The sequence below is a fragment of the Streptopelia decaocto genome, assembly GCF_964273445.1.
Source record: "Streptopelia decaocto genome assembly, chromosome: 12".
NCBI classification, from domain to species: domain Eukaryota; kingdom Metazoa; phylum Chordata; class Aves; order Columbiformes; family Columbidae; genus Streptopelia; species Streptopelia decaocto.
In genome coordinates this window covers 4,595,614-4,618,070 of record NC_138667.1, presented here as the reverse complement: position 1 = coordinate 4,618,070, position 22,457 = coordinate 4,595,614, and the positions used below count along the sequence as shown (strand labels likewise).

Genomic DNA, 22,457 nt, shown 5'->3' with positions numbered 1-22,457 from the left:
AGACACTAGTTCCCAGGTGCTCCATTCTCCTCACTATGGGAGGACATTCTCCCCTGGGATTTGGCTACTGAAGCAATGGGAGACATAGAAAAAACTTCACAATCAGGCTTTTTTCTTTGCGTACTTCCACCACATGTCTGGAACATTTAAGAAAATTCATCCTAAGCATGAACATGGAGCACTTCTGAAGATACTGGTTCTACACTAGCGGTGATCAAACTTCTCAAACAACCTCAATGGGTTTAGAAATGCCTGTTGACACGGGTTAGTCTGTTAACTCCTTAGCTCTGGAGGGCAGAGCATGTGGAAACACTCACTTGATGGCTTCAACTCTTCTCCTTGACTGCAGGGATAAGTCACATAGCAGAATGTTCTTGTTGGTCCATGGGAAGGATTGCATGCCCTTATGAACACAAACATTATAACCACTTCTGCTTCTTGAAGGATCTCTAATTCTTTAGCAATGTTTCAATGGAATAATGGCCACAAACGCTAGCAGCAATCATAGAAGTGTGTTTTGTTTTACTTATTTAATGCATAAGTACGAGCTTTTTAATGAACAGAAAGTGATGATGCCCTGGCAGGACAAGGGGGAGAATGGAGGAAAGGGTATTGAAAGCTCTGAGCACTGCTCTCCTCTCTGCCGTCTCACGCTCTGTCTCTCTCATACATTTGCCCTCTCTGCCCGTGGTTCCACTGTGGAAGCCATATGGCTTCCAATTCCCTTCTAAGTAGCCACTGAGAATTGTCTATAGTGGAATATTGCCAAAGCCCTTCCTGGTTTAATGACATGGAGAAGAGCACTGTGCAGTGCTCACCCAGCACAGAGACTCGCTGCGTCCTTGATTATCATCCTGGAGCCAGCAAGTGATGCTGGGAATTGAACCATCAGTGCCTCAAATACAGAAGTCGACATGTGCCAACCCCTGCTGCATTCAGCTCTGTGCACGGCATATTAATGAGCCTTGAACTTGAGGTCCAACCTTCAAGCTTGCACAGAATGAATTGCCCAAAGACAAAAAAAAAAGGAAAGGTCCTCTTCATCCTGTTTCCTTCTAACCTTGCATTGTGATACTAGTTTCTTCACTGAGTTTGTTCGGTCCTTAAGCAGTAACTTTTTCTTTTCAGGCCATCATATCACACTTCTGCATATGTAACCACAGTTCCACCATTTCCCTCGATTTAAAGATCTGAAAAACTAGCTTGAAAATACACTCAGAACAAACATATTGAGCCAGAAGAGTATACGAGGGGACAGATGACTCTGTACTAACCCTCATTGCCATACCCTACCCATAAATACCTGCTAAATGTCGGGGACAGGATATGGAGCTAGGTGGAGCTTTCCTGGGCCTGTTTTTTGTCCTGCAACACTGTATAGCAGGAATGTGTGATCAGTGTGGTGACAGTCTTGGTCTAAATGGGAAGAAGACAGATGCTCAGCCTGGTGGCTGCATTCCCATACCAGCACAAACGAGCATTTCTGGGGAGCCCCTCAGTGCCATGGGTGTCAGAAAGGGAGCCTGATACCTGTGGAAGTTGGTAATGCACTACAACCCTCTAGCTGCATAACCCAATTTGAAATTGCTCAATCTTATTTTACTTGAATTTCCTCATTTAGAGGAAAGCCACAGCCATCTACAAGTCAGCTGGAACACTGGGTTCAGGGAAATGTTGCAGCATTTCTTTTGGTCTTGCAAATGCCTAGTGCATAATAAAGGCTGGTCTCTTATTTTCTTTGAAACAGTTTATCTGTGTGCATATTTGGCAGCTGATGCACTACACAGATGACAGAGGCCCTACAGAAGGATACTTTCTTTGGAAAGTGTTGCACCTCTGGAGGGAAATTTGACAACTTCCAAAAGCTGTGTCCTGCTGTAAATCTGTCCAAAAGTCAGAGAAAGGGACAGCTTGTAGAGGGTGAACAGAGCCAATGTAAAATGTAACTCTCCAGGACAGCATGTTTCTCTAGTGCTAAGAAGGAAGGACAACACATCATCAACCCTGAAACCACAGTCTACAGCCTTCCTAAGCAAAGATAAAAGACCTAACAAGCCTGCTAAAAAGTAAAAATAATAATAATTAAAAAGCACATATTGAATTATATTTCCTTCAAGAAATAAAAATAAGTTGTGGTGTTCACAGGTTCTTCTCACCTTTGAAACGCTTTAGAAATTTAACTAGCCAAAGCCCACAACAATCCGTGCTTAAATCCTACTCACAGCTCAAGGAGCTACGGAAGAAAGGGCACAAGATTTACCCAGTCACAAACGCTATTCTGGATGTGCATTGTTCGAGGGATCTGGCCTGAGGCATCAAAGCCAAATTTGTTCTGTGTCTCAGGTCTGCAAATTCACATCTTCCTTTCCGTAAGTCAAAGTGTTCATCAAATACACCCACCAAGCCCACTTGACTGCCCAACTAACAGCCATGATGCCAGAGCAGATACAACACACGGTGGCAGCTCATCACACACAGTGACTCCAGCTCATGCACTCTGTTGCTCAGTATTCCTGTGGCAAAGAGCAATACTTCTTCAAGAACTCTGCTTCTTCCTCCAGTATATCACAAAACTCACCACAAATTCTTGGCACAGAGAGTATAGTAAGGCAAGGTAGCAAGAACAGATGTGAGTGCAGACCCAGACAGCATTTTCACAGTACAAGGCAGAAGTTCTACAAGCCCACATGAAATATTCTGTTTCTTCCTCAGTTTTTACTTGACAGAAATCAACAAAAAAAATTTGCACTAACTTTGATGGGAATGAACATCAAATCATTTCACTAAGCATTGCTCTAAGTATTTCATCAATTCTGAAATAAAGCAGTATATAATAATTATCTTAAACCAACACATGGTGCAGCACCTGTGGACACACATTCCCTGAAGATCAAAATCACTTGATTTTATTAATGGCGAAGTTCTCAAAATTATAATGGCAAGTACTACTGTGATACCAAAACTAAGATGCATTATTCTATGAATAAGCTTCTCAGGTTCGAAAAGACCAACCGAAAATGCGCTCTTTGTTAAGTATTTCAGAACGCAGAGTAAAATTTGCTTTTAAGAAATGCAGGAGCTGTTTGAACTAGATGTGACTCAGAAAAGTCACAGAAGTCTCATAAGTCTACAATGAAAGTTGCTGCTTGGGCTTCACTGGTCACGTCTCTGTTTCAGCTTATCCAGGCTGGGTACCAAACCAGGACCATTACATTAACAGAGTCTTGTACTTCCAGACAAAAACATGCAGTAACCAGCTTTGCCATATTTAATAAAACAATAAACTTTATGCTGACCTTTGGCAAGCGTTCAGGGTCACCAGGGTGCCGGGGAATAACCTTCTGTAACCTTTGGAAACCATAGTCAATGGTGGGTTCGTTCAGAGCTGAAACAACAACAAACAAGATGGTGAGGTGAGAAGCGCACAGCAAGCGGGCTCCGGTGCACGGTGGCAATTGGCAACGCGTTGCAAGACCAAGGAAGGATCACAGCAAAATCCCCTTCTACTGAAATCAGCACTGACTGTGAAGTCTCGGTTCAAACGCTGTTTGAGGTTGGTTCTGAGGCTTTGGTTCAAACAGCAATGCAAACCTTCCCACTTGAGTTCCTAAAACAAGGTTGCTGGAAAATTTGAGGATGTTGCGTACATCTTCCAAATAGGAAGCAATTATTATCTCTGAAAGCCATGATGAAATTAATTTGACAAATACTTTGCACCCCATGTTTCATGTTGGGGTTTTTTCCTGCTTTCATATTATGAGCAAGGTCCTTTGTGATTGGAAGACAAAAGAAGTAACTATTAGGGAGCCTCTCCTGTTCCAGATTCTATTATACACTTAATATGTTGCATGAGCAACGATCACACATAATTTTGTTGTGAAGTACAGGCAGAGGCTTTATTTTTTACTCACCCACAATGACTTTAGCAACCCAGAAAAGGCTCTGATCAGCACTGAGCTTATCAAAAATAATTAATTAATTGTAAAAATACTACTAATAATAATAATAATCATCTTCTATGGTTTTAGTTCATCTTTCCCTAGTCTTTGTCCAATAAAATGGAGGAGAAATGGTGTAAGTGGAACACTTTAATCTTCATGAAAATGCTGGTCTGCCTGCATTAATCAAAGCTCTGATTGTGCCAAGCCTTTAAGCACATGCTTATCTGTAAGCACATACTTAAACGCATTTGCTTTCAGCAAAGCAAATTTGAGCATATTATGTTTTTTATATGATTGCCTGTAATTACAGGGGACTGCATTGAATGACCTTCTAGCTATATTTCCAGTCATATGATCACTTTAAAACTCAGATGTTAGTGAGACTTCAACATGTGCTTAAAATTTCCTAAGTGCTTTGGTGAACTGGAACAACAGTCAAGCATCCTCAAGCATCTCTAAACAACAGCGCATCTTGACTCTCCCATGCCAATAGCAATGACGAAATTTTCCACAGCAATTTGTTTGCAATTTGTTTGAGTTAAATGAAAACAAACAAACAAAAAATCCAGTATGGATTTTTATATTTTTAGACTTTTTTTTTTCCTTCATTTTTGGGTCACTTAAAAGTTTTTCTTATTTTGTCCTAGCTTATTAACAAAAAGAAAACACTTCTTGCACAAGGTCTCCCTCCTAAGTTATGAATCTTTTCTTTATATTCAGGGCATCATAGGGAAGAGGTGAGGATAAGACTTTGTTCCTGCTTGCGTTCTTTGTGGTTTTTGGGTGGTTGGATGTGTTTTGCATGTTTCCTTTCGCACCCTGGCCATGTGCTGTGCACACTGTTGTGTAGTTCTGCAGAAAATCTCACAGTGCCTGTGTCTGTAAACCCCCAGTTTCATTCCTTTTGAATTTCCTTACATGGCTTCTTATTGTCAACCTGTTAAGCTTAGACCTTCTTCAAATTTTACAATAAATTAATTTACCGCTGTATATATTTATTATTAAAAAAATAGCTGTTCTCTGAGAAGATTAAAAACCCCAAACCCCTACAGTTCTAATTTACATTTCTTTTGCAAATGTGCTAGAAGGTTTTAGTGCAGTACTGTCAAATTTGTTTCTTCTCTAATTCACTCTAGTTTATGGCCATTTTCGCTTTACATCCTTTGGGAAAGTAGTTACTAAATTCTGCAGCATTATAAATGGAGGCCAGTTCTGAAATCCCCCCAGAGACAGCCGTCATTTTCTCAGATCTTCCCACACATTCAACACATTTGAAATCCACAGAGTATTTCTTGCGAGCATTTTCTGAACTAAGTGACCAAAAAAAAAGAGTTAATTGTATGGTCCAATCTCACTGGGCATCGAGTATCCTCTGAGAGATACTGAAAACTTTCTGTCTCAAATAGATTTAGCTTCACTTGAGTGGTGGCGAGTGGCAGCTCATAGCAATTCACAGGATTGGGTCCTAAGCTAAATATCACTCATTAGTCTATAACCATTCAGCCCTTTCGATCTTAGATAAAATGAAAAGAAGACATCTTTAGCTGCCTGAACCTCTAACCTCAGATTGGACAATCTCAGCCCTCTATTCCTCAGTTCATTTATAATCCAAGTCAAACGCAATTAGTCACATCTCAAAGAAAGAACCCCATTTAAATATATAACCCCACCTTGAGCATTAAGGCCACACCAGTTGTTGTGTCAGTAGCTGGCCAAGCTCCAAAGAAAAGGTGATATTCTGATCTCCAGGCACCGCAGAGATCCAGTGCTCAGGTCGCCCTTGGTGGCAACCACAGTACAAGGCGAGATCCCAGTTTCATGCAAGGTTTTGCCTCTGTCTCCAATATGTATGAGCCTGATTTCTGCCTTTGAAGTCCATTCACAATAACATGTTTCCCAGTGCTATTATTTTATTTTTCCCATGATTGGAAAAAAAAAGAATCAATAGGGAATACAAACTCTCTATTTGTGTTCTTGACATCCATACATTAAAAACAAGCTAACACATGCTGTATTTAAAATGCATTCGCATTACCCTAAATTTTAAAAGTATAACTAACTTTAAAAAACTGTATTAAATTCAAATAGGTCCCAAGGCTAATGGAAGCAATTTGTATACCAACCCAAACTGACTGGCCCACTTTTCAAAATACAGGTATGATAATCTTGTGGTTTTAAAAGGACATTTAAATTGAAAGACTGTGAATTTAGTACATAATTATACCAATAGAACCCTTTAACTTGTCAACTTGTAAATCTAAAAGGCTATCAATCATTTCTAAAGAGGAAATAAACCTTAAAATTCTTTGATTGACAGTGCTTACTTTTTATGTGGAAAAAAAAAAAAAAAGGAATAAAGTGGCCAGAAATCCATTTACAAAAGTACATTGTTTTACATAGGTGAGTAAAAAGCCAATAATTACACCTCCAAAAGACATATAAATCAAAGTAAGTACTTTTCCCTCACTTACATATTTTAAGTTGCAGTAAACTTCAGGTAACTTTTTATTAAAATACTTTTCCAAATGCAAAGCTTATTGAAGCCATTAATAGGCTGGCATTTTCATTTAAGCTAATATAATCATTTTTGCAAATACAAGATTTAAGACATTTTTCTCCTTCCAAACAATAAACTTTCAGCCTGTCTCTTGTGTGAATTAACTAAAATTACACCCAGGTGTACAAAATCTGTCTATCTATCCTAGTGTATGAGTTAAGGCACAATATTTATTATTCTTACCATTTTATGAATTACTTCTTAAACCCTTGAGGAAGAACTTTCCTTCAAATTAGACTCTAACAGAATAAGCCATGAAGCTCTATGCAGCAAGTCTAAAGCCATAACTCATAAAATCTAAGGCTTTTAATCAAGAAAATGCACAATGTCTATGGAAATAACGATGCTTACATATATTCATCTTTTCAAAGTCCAACTTATTTTTCAACAGAAACGCTGCTTATGCCTTTGAGAAAAATGTCTCCATCATAACTATAACTTCAAATTCTGCATGAATAATTTTAATAACTACGTGTAGATAATCCACCATCTTTAAAAGTCTCTTTCTCTTTTTTTACAACTAGTCAGTGGAGGGCTTTTTTTAAACATTTCACATAATGAATTCCTACTGTGTCAATAAAGCTTTGGTTGTTAATTGAATGACTGTCTGATGTATCTGAGAGAGGAATTTGTTTCTCTGGCCATGCTGCCAACTTATAGCAGAATGATCGACACTTAATATCAGCAATTAAAAGGACCTGTTCAAATATCATGTGGAATTCGTAGCTTGGGGTAGTGTAGGAGAACTCTTCACCGAGGAAAACTCATTCAGTGAATGCAGAGAGTAATTGAATTAGACACATTTTAACATTATTATTCAAAGAAAAATAAACACACACTACATAGAAGCATTATGGAAATATTTCAGAACGTAAAACATATCCAGTTAATTTGTTTCCCATGCATTTATGGTTTCATTTATTCCTTTTATTTTTCAGTGCTTGTTTCTTTTTCATTCTGTTTGACCCAGAACCAATGAGAAATCAGCACTTAGACCTATGAACTTCCCATATACTTTTCCAGGGGAAAGGGCTGCAAGGCGAGGGAAACGATTCGAAGGGCTCAAATAGCAAAAATGAGAAAAGGATGAAGGCTACAAACAAATTTGCCTCAGGTCCACAGGCTTGATTGTCCCTATCCCAGATGAGAAACCTGGTCTCGATTGTGTTAAGTGAAACTCCCAAGGACAGGTTGCACATGGGAATTAAGTGTCCCAAAGTGCTTGCTCCTGAATCACTGGTTTTCCTGGAAGGATTGGGGGAGTTTGAAGAAAGGAAGAATGACCTGTGGAAGCACAGAGCTATAATGGCTTCAGATTATGTCCAGGAGGTTGTGAAATGGAAGACAATCCTTTAGACTCTACCTTTGCCTCTGCACAAATCCTGTTTCTTTTTTTTTAGTTTGGCTCCACAACAAAATTAGACAACTGAACTATAATGTCAGAGAGATGGGGCTCTGAGGTGTACAATGCAGTTGTTCTGGGTGTTTTTCCTGTGTGATGAAAGAAACTTCACCAAAATATAAATAGAAGTTGACTCTGTGGCCGAGACACACAAATATGCCCATCTCAACACCTCATAGCCTCAAAAGAGTATGAAGAAATCCATGCAAAAATGCTGCAGCACAGTCCCGGCAATGAAGGCCAGGCCAGGCACACATGTAACGTGTCTCCCTGTGCCCAGATTAAACCAGGTCAGGACATTTGAAGGCACAGCAAATTAATATTTTAAACAAATTCAAGGGCATCTAGGAAGGCAGACTTCAACGGGAGCCTTGCAATCTTAGCGGCTTCAGAGGAATTTTATAGCTATTTGGCCTCTTCCCCCAGCAACTGAGATGCCCACCTCTACAACCAGCCCTCCTGCTTTTTAATCTGCATTTGTGTCTGCAATTCCACACTGCTGAGAAACAGCAGAGTGGAGTGCGAGTGGGAACACATGAGAGTAGTCAGGCAAAAGGTTGTGGCTTCTGACTCCCCACTCTCACTGAGCGCAGATTTTATGAGGTGACGGAAAGCAGGAGCTCCTGCTTCTCATAGCGGCAAGATGCTGCCACGGAGCTGATCCACAGTATTTACCTTTGCTAAGAGCCTGTGGCTTCTGTCCCCAAGCCCTGGGTGAGTTCTGCTAGAAGCCCCCGACTCTAACGAAATAGCACCTTGACTGTGGGAGATAGGGATAGGACAGGACAACCATATGAACATCAAACTCCAGGTGCTAAAAGGCCTTGCTAAGGCCCTGCAGTACAGCAATATAAGCAACGGATGATATTATAAAGCAACGACTTGACATGGTGTGCTGTAAGCAAACCCTACCCAACAACTCTTATGCACAGGGGCCTCTTTATGCCTGTTCTACAAAGACAGCAAAAATACCACTTCAAAACCCCATCATCTAATGAAAAAAAAAATAAGCCTGTTTTGCAAATATCCCTGCAAAGACTGTTCCTTTGCTAATTAAAGGCAGTTAAACAAAAACATGCAAGCATTTGAGCTATTTGTTGTTGTTTTTGTTGTGAATTTGGCTTGCTTTTTATAAAGTTTCCTTTCCACTGACTTTCCCTGGAGTGTTTATTCCCACAAGCAGTGGAAAACGGAAGCGGGTGGAACAGCGAGAGCTGCACAGAAAGGTTTCGGCGAGAAAAGCCCTTCAGTGCTAACTCAGAATGTTCTTGCTTTTCTGGTCTCAGTTCTCCCTCACTTGTGCCTTGAGTTTCCATGTTTAAAATCAAACTGTGACATGAGGCCATTTTTTTTTAAATTAGAAATAGAAAGAGATATCTGGAGTATCTAATAGAGATATCTGAAATACTATGTGCATGTGCCAAGCAATATGAAAAATGCAGAGCTGAGTCAAATAACAAATCTAACACCTAGATCTCTTGAGTTTCCCTAGTGACTGCTCTTTACTTGAGCTAAAGATGCAATAGGCCAGCATTTGAGACAGCTCCACTGTGTTCATCAGAGTTATTACAAACATGATAGACAGCGTGATATTTTCTTCCCGATGACAATTTTTCTCAAGCAACTAAGAACCAGAGGAGATATTCCCTTCCCACCAAACCCAGTCTCTGCGGCCGGTGGGAGTGCTGAAGATGCAAGGAGAACATGTGTTGAGCCCAATCTTTTCTTTATGAAAGGTAAGGAATGAAATTACTGGATCTGTCTGGCAAGAATCATGTGTTTGCTTCTCAAAACACATTAACTCTGAATGTTCACTCTTAGCAACCTGCAATCTGGCTTGAAAAAAGCATCAAACAATCTGTGAGCTTCACAATTTCTTCTGCCTCTGACTGCGCTGACCTCTTGTCTAATGGGGAAGATTTGGCCCTAAGGGATTCTGAAACAGAGTCCAGTTTCAGGCACTGGAATTTAAACATACCAATTTCAGAATAGGCTGGTAGAAATCACTGGGGATATGTATAGAGAGAGCCAGAAGGAAATTAATGCATGTTGGTTACTTCGTCTAGTCATCTAGGTTAATTGATGCACCTTTGGCAGTCATTACAAAAAAGGAAAGAACAGCATTTACATGTGAATATTTTCCTATTTGTCAGACACGTTCTGGTAATGCACACGGGCATGCAGCAAAAATTTCCCAAAAATGGCTAGCTCTCAATAGATTACCTCTTAATTTAAATAAATAAATACATGTCTACATACACACAAACACAAAAATGCATATAAGCCAAGCTAATAATAATGGGTACCTAAAGTTGGCTATAAGATCTATATTTAGGTTTACTCAAAACATTTAAAGAATAAAGACGCTGCATTTATTTTGAAACTGTTGGCTCAGAAACAGTGATGTACCATACAGACTGCAGGATATGATAAAATGTCACCTCATGTAACCTTCTCTTTCATTTTCTACTACACATATTTTCAACACTTTTGCTTTGCATGGACTCATCAAATTCTACAATGTAGGTGCAGACATCTTTAAAATTTTCACAGAGATAATTTTGTATAACATACAGGGAGTTGTTTCTTTTTGTCACCCTCCACAAGTTCCTTTGGGGTAGATAGCATTGAAAATCATTGTTGTGATATGTTGGTATGCAGAAATATTTTCTTTTCAATAATCCCTTTTTTGCCTCTTTTCCTCTTTTTTTTTAACCCTGCTATTTCTCATCTTCTTCTCAGATTATTTTAAAAAAATTATTATCAGGGGATGTGTAAATGAAAAATTCAATGTCCTGTCTGAATGCCAAGGCCGTTCCTATCAGAAAGCACCTTAGCTGAAGTCTGGCTGTGTCTTCTAGATTGTAGCCTTCTGATGAGCAAGTGCACTATAGTCAGAGCAAAAAGAATCAAGAGACAAAATGGGAAAAACATCCAAGTCTCTGCAAATGAGATTCACGGAAAAATACAAGTAGAGCGGAATCATAAAAATGAGATGAACTGTGCCTCGCTGTAATAAACATTAGAGGTGTGATCTTGGAAGGGACTGACCTCCTGTGAGGTTTAATTTAGGTCTTTAATCCCTCACAATAACTAAGCTTAAATCCCTTGAGAAAACAATAGTTTCCAAACATCTTTACTTCTAAACATTAGCTTTGATTTGTCTACATGAAAGTGCGAAAAGGCTACTCACTTGAAAGCAAAAGGACCATTTTGGTTATATCCTTGATAATGCAGCAAATTGTTTAAAACTAAAACAGTTGGGTTTCTTGTCTGCTAGTTTGTGACATTTAAACAGAAATGTATAATTTGGGAGCTCTCAGTAGTCTCTGATTTTAGCGGCATTTATATCACCTGCTTCTATAATTGTTCATGGTTTTTTACTTTGCAAAAATTTTGATAATAACAGTTATCAAGAGTAAAAAAAAAGAAATCATAGCAAGCTTTCTGATAAACATGTTTCCCTGCCCTCACACCCCAGTGAGCACTGTGACACTATACTTTTATCATCTAGTGTGTGCTCAGAATGAGCTTAGAACAGCAATTGCCAGGAATAGGCAGGCGATAAACTGCATTGATTTAACACATCTTGTTTTCAATCATGCTCGGATTTTCTGAGCACGCATTTTTCCTGTACTCTAGCTTGTAGCTTTTATCTGACGAGCTGATCCCTTTTCACTGGAAAATGAAAAGGTCGCACAATAAGACACGGTTTACTGGAACTTGAGCACGCACCAGGGAAAGTATTTTAGATAAATACTGTCAGACATAGTGGAGCTGAATTTCAACAACACAATTGCTAAACAACAATACTTATTACTCTCTAGAACAAGCCTACAAGCAACTTATGGCTCCCAGCAGGGGAGATCTCAGAGTTAGGCTCAATAGTTAAAGAAACCTTATTCAAGCCTATTTAAAGATGCAGTATCGCTTTTGTGTTACATGCACCGACTAGCCATACCTCAGGACCAAACTAAATGGCTCTTCAGCTGCTTTCCCAGGTAATTTGTAAATGACGGAAAACCACTTCAATGGCTTTTCTCTTTTTTTTTTTTTTTTGGCAGAAAGCTGACTGACTATGTGCTCGATTTAATTTAATCAAATGGGGTACTAGTTGGAGGTAAAAAAATTATCCATATGTGAAAGTAATTGAACTGAAACTAATTAATTAACCAAGGCGAGTTGCTGAGGAGGTCAGTAAACAAACAAAGAGTAATATGACCTGACCCATCTACCAATGGCCAAGGTAGAGTAGGCTCATAATAATTCTAATTTATTTCCCCCTCCCTCTGAAGTGACTGCATTGATCTTGGCCAATATCACACTGGAAGCAAAAGATCTTCACTTATTCCTACCAGAAGGGGCAAAGAATATTGCAAGTTATTCTTGATGGCACTGATTATACCCCAAAAAAGATCTCACAAGTAAACATGGAACCTGACTTAATTATCTTCCTTGGCCTAAGGGGACTAACACCCATTTCCCTGCAAGGTCTCGGCTGCTGATCTGCAGCCGGGGAGGGGGAATTAGTTCACCCCAGCTGCAGCCCCTCTCAGCACCTGCTTCCAGGCTCACGTGTGTGGAGCACGTAAACGAAATGATGTTTTTTTTGCCTAGCACAAGTCTTTCAAAACCAACCTCCACCTCATCCCTAAAGACTTTGGAGCAGACTCATCATTTCCAGTGCTTCTCAGTCTGCTCCCCTCCTCCAGCAGCCTTGCTCATGAGAGGGCCCTTGTTTCTCATGGACCCCAGACAGCCCCCAGACCTTCCCCTCATTTACAGGTATTTCTGCACCACTGCCAAAATGCCAGCCCAGCGCGTTCATGAATAACATGGACTGCAAGTGAGAATGGCATGTTTGGTAGAGGGATTCCTTCAGCACGGGCTGTTTGCTCTGGCAGCAGTGGGTTCAGCCCCATGGTGTAACTCCGAAAGTGTCATGCCCTGCTAGCTCACTTGTGTAACTACTCTCACGTGGCAAAATTATCACAAGCGAGTGATGGCCACAGGTAAAAGCAGCCCGCCCTTCCTTTTCTCCCTAATATATCATCATTCATCACTTTTGCTTACAATTATATACAGCCTCTCAATCTCTGCAAACATAAGAGGGGGGTAAGAAACTCCAGCCCCTGATCCAATCTGCACTTTTGGAGAAAGCAGCCTTGCTTTTCCAGGCAGCCGGTCGCTAAGACACAGCTGCTGGTTCGGCTTAGCTGTAACACTTAATGAGACACCGTGATACCATCTATTCCTCATGGAAGTTGCAATACAAAGGGAAGTCCCCAAAACAAAGTATCATCCCCACAGACATCCTTCCCATTTGTCAGCAATGCCAGTGCAAAACTGGTGTGAAATATTTATGTTTTCCTTGCTTCTCCTGAATGTGCTTATTAGTCATTTATGCTCAGCACAAACTCATCTTAAATTCACTTAGTCCAAGATACGTAACCTGTATAAAGCAGAAGTGTTCTGTCAGTTTTTCTGAAACTATACTGATAGTGGATGGAAACTTTACTGGCTGGAGCTGAGTTTATATTTTGCATATACACATCAGATAGCCAAGCCGCCACCTCTAGTCAGATACATCCACCCTTCTCTGCCGTTCTGCTCACATTGTAAGTCTTATAGAAAGAATATGGTACATTTTATTTAAATTACATTTCAAATTATAATTTTAAATAGGCAAGTCAAAAGCAAAGCAATAGACCTAAAGAAACATATAAAGTAAAATCCAACTTTGCAGGTAATGGCACTTTACATTCAGACCCGTAAGCCCGTCTGCTAGAGAACCCATTCAAGCATCTATTTCTCCCTCTCACCTGGCACATTTTTTGGCTAGACGAGTAAGCTGAAAATCCATGCTGCATTTTAGGGTTATCTCATGCAACACAGGCAGAATACCGATACGCCTTCTTCATTAACTGCTCATAATCCCAGAAACGAAAGTAACTCATTTCTTCCCAGGATGCCTGTTAACTGAGAAACTCATCTTAATTGAATGCACAGATCAGTTAACCATCTCCAGATTGGCAAACCATTAGTTTGCCGTTTGCACAGCAGCTCTGCCAGCAGGTCTGCTCTCACCACTGCGCTTTGGGGGGACCTGAGGTTCAGCAAAGGTGGTGAAGGTGCTGGAGGCCATAAGCAAACACCGTCAAGCGCTCACACTCATGACGGAATGAGTGCTCTGGGGCCAAACAGGCCTTTGCTAAATTGTTGGTGCTAGATCCCCTTGCAAGTCAATTATACAGGAATCAAAAACTACTGCAGCTCTGCCCCCAAATACGAGTAAATTAGCCTCCAAACATGCCTACAGAGACATTGCTGATCTGGAATCTGGAGCCTCACAGGCAAAAGAGAAAGGAAGTAAAAATAATTGCCTATATCAGTCCCTTTGCATCTTGCCTCTCTCCCACCATCACAATTTACCGTCTACGATATCCTTGGTAAACTAGTGAAGTATGGAAATCAAAATATACCAGGTGGGGCTGTTTGCCTATAAAGCTGATGCTTTCAAAATAAACTATAAAAGGAGGGAAGTGAGGAACTGGACTGAAACTCAGTGTCCTGTTGTGAAACACTTTAAATGCTTCATTTACAGGGGGTGTGAACCAACCATCGGTTCTTCGGTGGCCACTGCTGAATTTGGGATAAGCAGCAAAACATCTCAGCGGCACCTTGAGGCAGCAACCGCATCCCTGCACCCACCCACACTCACCTGCCAGCTGAATAATGCTCTTCTGAGATAGCCAAAACTTTCTTGCACTCAAATAGGGCTCACCAAAACTAGCCATTCTGCTTTTAACAGGATTTAAAAAAATATTTTAAGTGTCATTGGAATAATTTTTCCTAAACCAGAATATTACCATTTCCCTAATTCAAGGCAGAGGTAGAATAAACAGATTAAGGACTGCAAGATGATCAGAAAATAGAGTAGATGATAGAAAGTTACCACTGATAACCAGAATTGTCAGACAGGTTTATTATCCTGCATTTCTGCCTGTTTATTTCCTAATTTTCTAGGTATCATTGGCAGTCTATAGGAAAATTCAGATCCCAGCTCTGAAGTTATCAATAAGACACCATCAGAGCAGCATGGTATTGCTCCTTTTCTCTTGTATTAAACAAACACCTTCCTTCCATCCAATTCAAAACAAGAGCCAAACCCTGGTATAATAGATTACAGTATTCTGTACAAATTTGTTTCTAGTGGATTTCATGACAACTGTTATCATTATAAAAAATTGCCACCAAAATATATGTGTATTGTATTAATATGCCTCAAAGTTCAATACCAACACAAACATTATCATCGGGTGATAAAAACAAAGATGCTGCAAAGGTGACATGAAAAAAAGAGTTAAAATCTAATTTAGCAATTTGCAAATTGCCAGTCTAAAAGGAGGAATTTAACATTAATCTTGCTGGAAGTGGTATACTTATCAGTAACTGATTTGTAGCTTTCCAGGCAGTAAGCAATATATATAAATATACTTCTGGGTCCATCAGCAGTACGCAAGAATGCGCTTAAACACACAAACTCACTAAGGCCCTGAGTGAGCAAAGGATTCAGCACCTGCCTGCCAGAGTTAATTAGTCTGTGCAGAGCAATGCACTGATGCTGCTGCTCCTGCTCCAAGCCAGCACCATCATCACTGGCCTGGGGCACCTCTGCATTCTGCTCTCCTGTGCTGGGTGTAGGTGACTCAAGAATTAAGCTGCTTCTTCCCCCTCCTATGACCCCCGTGCAAGCCAAGCCCATCACCTTGGTATCTAACCACTCGTGGTGAGGATACCTCCGCTCACCAAGGACACAGGGACAGAGCTGGGAAGGACCAGCCTCCTGCACCATCTCTCAGCACCGCACACTTCCAAGAGGAGTTAACTTGTCTTTTGGCCCGTAATGCATTTAGGCAGTGTGCAAAGCAGGCACAAAGGCTGTCGGAAACCGGCTACACGCAGAGAAGAGTTTGCAAAACTGTTCACTGCCTTGGGCTTCAGTGAAAATCGCTTTGGTTTCATACTGAAAAGACCGTGCTGATGCCTGGCAGCCCTTGTACATCGTGGGGCTGGCAGTGCCTGCACTTGCAGAGCCTGGGGACAGCTTGGGGGGGTAGGGACCACACCTGAGATGTCCCTTCAGGAAGGAGATTCCCAGCAGTGGACTCTACTCACTTTGTTGGCTTTGATTTTTACATCCTGTGCGGTCTCTTCTCTAACTGACCAGGTAATACATATTCAGTGGCACAGGTAATTAACCAAAATAAATCTGAGTTGTAGCTCATTGAGTAAAAAAAGGACTCTGACAAGATACTGTGTCATATTACACACTAATGTGCTCGTGTAATTGATTTTTTCAAAAAATACACTATTTTTTCATCTTTACTTGAGGAAGACCTAAACAAAGCCCCCCGCCAAATTTTATCTCTATGTACATGTGTGTGTATAAGTGGTTGTGTGGGTGGGTGAAAACGTATTATCTGCATCTCCTAGCAAATAATTTTGCATGTTGTCGAGGGTTAAGATTGCGGGGTGACAATAAAACCCTGGCAGATGTATTGTTAACCCCCTCTCCCCCCCACTTCCCCCTTTTTGCCCCTCCCTGTATATCCGTGTGTACAGAGGTTCAGAAAGGGGCAAGTCCTTCCTGGGGACAGTAGCAAGCAGTAGATCCCTGCTGGAGCAGAAGTGTCCCGGCTTATCACAGCCAAAGCTGGAAGACACAGCAACAATATTTAAAACTATGACTTGCAAACTGGTAGATGCTTTCTCCATATAGCAAAGGGAAATGTAATGACATTTTTTTCTTCCAAACTTTGCTTGTTGCGCAAAACGAAAGTGAATGAGCAAAAGAAGAGAGGGAAAAAATTCACACAGGATTCTCCTGCTCTACTCAAGGCAATGCAGACCTGCCATTCCCCTACATTCCCTTTCCTTCCACAATCTGCCCATGCCAGTAACATGACCTACAGAGAACTCTCCAAAAACTACTGTTTCAGTAGATTATCACACATATAAAATAAAACACGAAACTGAAACACATATAAAAGGAAACTAAATACATCACCTCCTTGGAACCTAGAACAAAACTAAAAAAACCAAACTTTTTCAACATTCAAATATTCAGAAATTAAAATATTGGAAAGGGAGAGATGGGACTAATCCAACTCTGCTTTAAAGCTTGTCGTGCTGTGAAATACCACATTACTGTACAGGCAGCATTCATCTTACTTCAGCTAATTGTGTGTGATGGATGCTGACCCACCAAAGTTTGGTGTAGGTATCAGATGGCAGAATTCAGCGTCAAGTACACTTGAAAAAGTACTCTGGGTTGATTTTTATTACATTTAACTGCTAAGCATGCAAACCATTATTTATTATTGGTTAGGCTCTTCAATCCCACCGGATTAAAGAACACATTACATTATTTGGTCAGATTTTTTTTTTAAGCATTAAGGTCTCTTTATGTCAATCAGATTACAGCTGTGGGGCCTCTAAGTTTCAGGGTACTGAAATGAAGACGTATTTTTAATAGTAAGAGTGAAGTAACCCTCTTTGTTGGGTACCTATGCAGTGTTTTTTTGCCTTAGTATCAGAGCTCTTTCCATGTTATTTGGCATCATGCATTCCCTGTAATTTATAGTAGTCCTGCATTATATCTCCAATTTAAAGCTGAGGAACAAACAGCCACAAATCCATAAAATTTAGGTACCTATGCGTATTTAAAAATCCCAGCAGGCACCTAAATTAACATTCAGAACTGTAAATACAATTGCAGGTGGTCACTGGCAGCACAGGCAATATCAAGATCCTGCTGTCATTCAAGTTTTAGCCGACTAAATATGTGAACAATCACAAGGAACAAGATTCAAAATACATTATTTTGTGCTGTGATGGGCAAAGGTAAAAGAGTCACCTGTTGGGCACCATTTTTCCATAGTAAACTGCACAGAAAAGGATCTGTGAGTCAAAGATGACCTCCTATTCTGTGGCAAATAACATTTTCTAACTTCTCCTTAAGGCACTAATGAGTAAAAATGAGGATCCACCCAACACTATACTATTGCCTTCAAATAGAATTTACTCTATTTGAAGTTTTTTAATGGATTTGCATTGTTAATTTATTCCAAGCCATCAAACCCCAAATCTTTTGGAGACAGGTAACATCCCTGAAAAAAAATAAATAATAATGACTGTTATTCATGTCCCATTAAAATAACAGGATCTACAAAGGAAAGATCAATATTGTTCAACGTGTAGTGTACAAACCTCCAGGACACCAGAACTACTGCAACTGTTTCTTGGTGGTCCATGAACAAGAACTAAAAGAGATGCAAGTCTATTGCTTAAAATCACCACACAGTTCATTGTTCAAGGATCTGCATTTGTACTGGAAAATATGGAGGTGTCTACAACTCTGAAAAAGGTTGAAAAGACACTGCGATAGATGGTTTGTTGGCACAAGCTCTCCTCCCGCTGGAAGATTTGCTACATACATTGAGGCACCAGTTTGGAGGACTGTGGATATTTTCTGCTGAATGGGGCCCTTGGAGAGGAAATATTTGATTTACTGCAGAGTTCTCATTTCCCTGAATTGCAAATAAAATGTAATTTGATTAAATGTAAATGAATCCTACAATACTTTTGGTGGCTTGTCTGAAACAATTGATTGTAATGGGCATCCATCATTTGGCTTGATTTTAATTCAGAGACAAAAAAGGCAAAATGAGAAAACTAGAGCAAGTGCCACTAACATTCTAGAGTGGGAGCAGTCGGGATTTCTGGCACTGGACTGTTATTTCCATTGTTCTCGGACAGCAAGCAACACAGTGGAGGGGAAACACAACAGCAAAAGACAAAGAATAATGTGAAACACATACCTAGAAATATACCTGAAGGAAAATTAAACTTTTTCACAATGAACTCCACTAAATCAGCTTAAAGAGCATGATTTGTTAAATTTATTTTAGCACTGATATTCAAAAATGAATGAATGTTTTTCAGAAGAAAATATTCGTTTTTATGGACCACCCAATTCCTTTTTCACCAAGGTATAATATTCACCAAGAGCATAACACTAGTTTCAGTAGTTCTTATGGTCTGAAATAATAAAAGAGAAGTGAAAATGTTGATAGTGACACAAGCTTGATACACTTTTGGTGTCACTTTCTTTAAATGTGGAACTACTCCAACCACAGAGATAATTATAGATGACCATATTGTAACTGCTTTATTGCTTCTTTTTCCTCATAAATTTTAATTTTGGAAAGTTAAGTGAAAAATGTGGTTTCAATTTCCTACAAATTGCACACAATTTGGTTTTAACAAGAAAATAGAAAGAGATGGTACGTTCTTTTGGAGTGAATTACTGAGGAGTTTGTTTCTTTGTCTTTCAGCATCATCAGAATAACAAAGTACAAAATGCAAAAAAGATGACTGTGAAAAAAAAGGCAGCTGTACAATGTACCAAGAAAAGCACCAAGTAATTCTTTATCTGAATAAGCTCTGAGCAATTTAACTAGATAATGCAATTGCTCTAGCTTTTTTCCCCTCTGTTTTACCAGATTAGAGTTGAAAAGAAATCAAGCTGCATACACGTGTTACAGGAAAGCTTCTAATAAGAAAATGCTGTGTATATGACCATCTTGCTCTCTCGGAAGGTACCGGGAATTGTCAAAGAGGCCTGCAAAGCAGCCTTATTCAGAACATATTAAAAAGGCTTGGATAAATACTTACATGGAACTAACAAAACAAGAACAGAAATGAAAGCCATCACAAGGCAAAGCCAATATTTATTTTGCCCAAGAGGTATGTGGGACTCAAATCAGTGTGTGGCTTTACCTACTGTACCCATACATATAATTAAGATACACATATTAGGTTCTTAAATCATATTAAAGGCTACCCAGCCTTTACCTTCAGCCACAACAGAGGTTTTAGAGGAGATGGAGGATGCTCTGGAGTAGGTAAGAGCAGCATAAAGCAAATGCTGAGGGGATCCTGCCAGTGCTGCCAGCAGAGAGGTGATGGGCTCAGCTCAGGATGGACAAGGAGAAGTTCCAAGTCCAATCAGGCCTATCGGTCAGCGTGGCTGTAAAATGGGATGGTGGAGATCAAAATGCAAGATGGAAAATCCACTAAGCGCTTGTAATCCAACAGTTAAGACTTACTGTAAGGACTGCAGGTATCGTGATTCTTAGAATGATCCCAGGAAACCTCACAAAGATTGACAATTTGATTCCTAATTCAATGGAGCACTTAAGTAACCTAAAGAGTTTCCTGGACTTTCACCAAGCCGTTTAGGTGCTTCTAAGGAAGGATGTTCTCAAAACTTAAAGGGTGCCAATTGATTTACACCGTTTTTAATGCAAATAATGGTGAAAATTAACTAGTTGTGAATGTAAATATAAAGCCTTTATCAGTTTTCTTTAAATGTTAGATGCAGAGCTTCCAAAAAGAAGTAGCAAATAAACAAGATTATTAATTAATTTTAGAGCAAAAGAAATGTTCATTATGATAGCATATGCAAAAAAAAATAAAATCTGGCACTGTAAGCAGTACTTTGGGAAAGAAAGAAAAAACAAACCAAACCAGAAACTTCCATAAAACCTCAAGTTACCAAAACTAGAGGGATCCAAGTTATTAGGGAATTACTGCACAAGTTTGAGAAAATATCTGTAATAAATTTCATGCAGCTTTAGACTTTATTACACAAATCCCTGGTATTTTTTATTTTGTAAGAAAACTTTCACTGGTCAATAACAGGGTAATTCTCAAACTGTTTTCTAAAAAAACAGGCGTGTGAACCGATGAAGCTGCTGAACTGCTCTGTTGACACCCCACGCCATAGTCGTTTCCTGCCTTAACACACGTTTTTCATCTGTTCTATGAGTGTAATCACCAAAGACAGAAAAAACCACAAGCATTGCCAGTGCCTTAAAAAGATGCCACACCACAAACATCTTGACCTACAAGAAAACAGTTCTTTCCATGAATAGGAAGGCATGGTCCTACCTCTTTCCAGAGGCAAGAGTATGTCTTCAGTTTACAATGGTCCCTTCCTGACAGTAGATGCAATGACCGCAAGAGAAGAGGGTTTTCTTCAACCCCTCATGTCCCCGCAGAGTCAGAACACACACCTCAGCCACTTATCATCCTGGATCTCAACAAGGATTAGAACTAGAACTAGAACTGTTATTTAGGTTACGAAAACAATTGCACGTTTTCTGCTTCCTGAGCCAGCGGAGGATGCAAACGAAAGGAGCCATAAAGCTGCCAGGGATGCAGCTCACTCCTCACCCTCTTGCCCGGGGAAAACACACACCCATGGAGGGAGAACTTGCGCCTGGGAAAGCAGCACATGGTGAGATGCTGTGACCATCGCAACCTGTGCTCACTTCGGTATTGAGGGTTCCAGAGTCTTACTGCAGGGCCTTGCAGTTTACAGAAAGCAATTTTCTTTGGCCTCTGCATCAGCCAGAGGTTATTTTCCTTCTTTCATTTTTCCTCCCTTCCCCCTATTCCTTGATCAGAAGTGCCCATTTCACTACCCCCAACCTCCCAACTACACAGCTTAAAGGAGAAAAAAGGACAAACCTTGCATGTCCAACCATGCGGGGGATCCAGTGCAAATCCTGCAGATTAGCTGAAAATTTAGCTGAAATTTGCAGTAGGCCTGATCTGTTCAGAACTTGCTCATCTAGTCTTTCTCATATTTCTAGGTGATGATCACAGGGGATGAACTAAGTTTGCAGGCACATATAAAGCAGCTTCCTCACAGGGCAGGATGCATGTTTGTCTTCCCAAGTGTTAAAATGTCGCCCCGTTACAGGAGTTTACTATTTTTTACCTCGCACCATTTCTTAGTTCTTTTTTTTTACATCGTTAAATCTTATCTGTGCTCATTATAAAATTCTTGCTGCTAAATTATTTATGCCAAACAATTGAGTGTGATACCTTTGCAGATGTCAGCAGATAAACAGAAATGCAATGTTGCATGATGGAGTTTAATGCTGTGGAAATGTCGGGGTGCTTATTTTAAAATTCCACTGACCTTTGCTGTCCTTTTTTCAATGTTTGCTTATCGCTACAGTAAGCAAACACTGCAATATGATTAGGAATTTTTATATGTGGATCCTGAAAGTCAATATTTAAGGAACGCATGTTTCCTCAATTACACCATTTCTGATTACATGCTATCAAAAGAGGCAGCACGGAGACACCATTTACACAGAACATGGGTGATACATGTGATGCGGCAAAGAGAGCAAGAGCAAAAAATACTCAAGCAAAGCCAAAGTACAGGATTGCCCTAAGAGGAGCAAGAGAGCTCGATGTCTGCCTATTGTTACAGCGGGACACTGTGACATTAAGTTACGACAGGTTTGTTGTTATTTTGAGTGTTCCTCTCTTTCCCTGCTGGCAGTCCAGGCTCTGCAGGACCCATGTAACAAGGCAATAGTGTCTGCGAAATAATGAGTCAGGAATGCAGTGCGGCTCTTCCACTGCAATGTTAGGTGCGATGTTGCACACTAAAGCTCCGGATCAATACTTC

The 22,457-nt window shown here is 40.0% G+C and overlaps 1 protein-coding gene across 9 annotated transcripts in view; it reads right to left on the bottom strand.

The window, feature by feature from the left end:
• Positions 1 to 22,457, bottom strand: part of EBF1 (EBF transcription factor 1) — a 271,870-nt gene that overhangs the window by 26,803 nt on the left and 222,610 nt on the right. For all 9 annotated transcript variants that reach the window (XM_082063781.1, XM_082063786.1, XM_082063785.1 and 6 more), the window contains one exon: positions 3,297 to 3,385. In XM_082063781.1, coding sequence (XP_081919907.1) covers positions 3,297 to 3,385 — 89 coding nt within the window. The remainder of the gene's footprint in view (positions 1 to 3,296; positions 3,386 to 22,457) is intronic.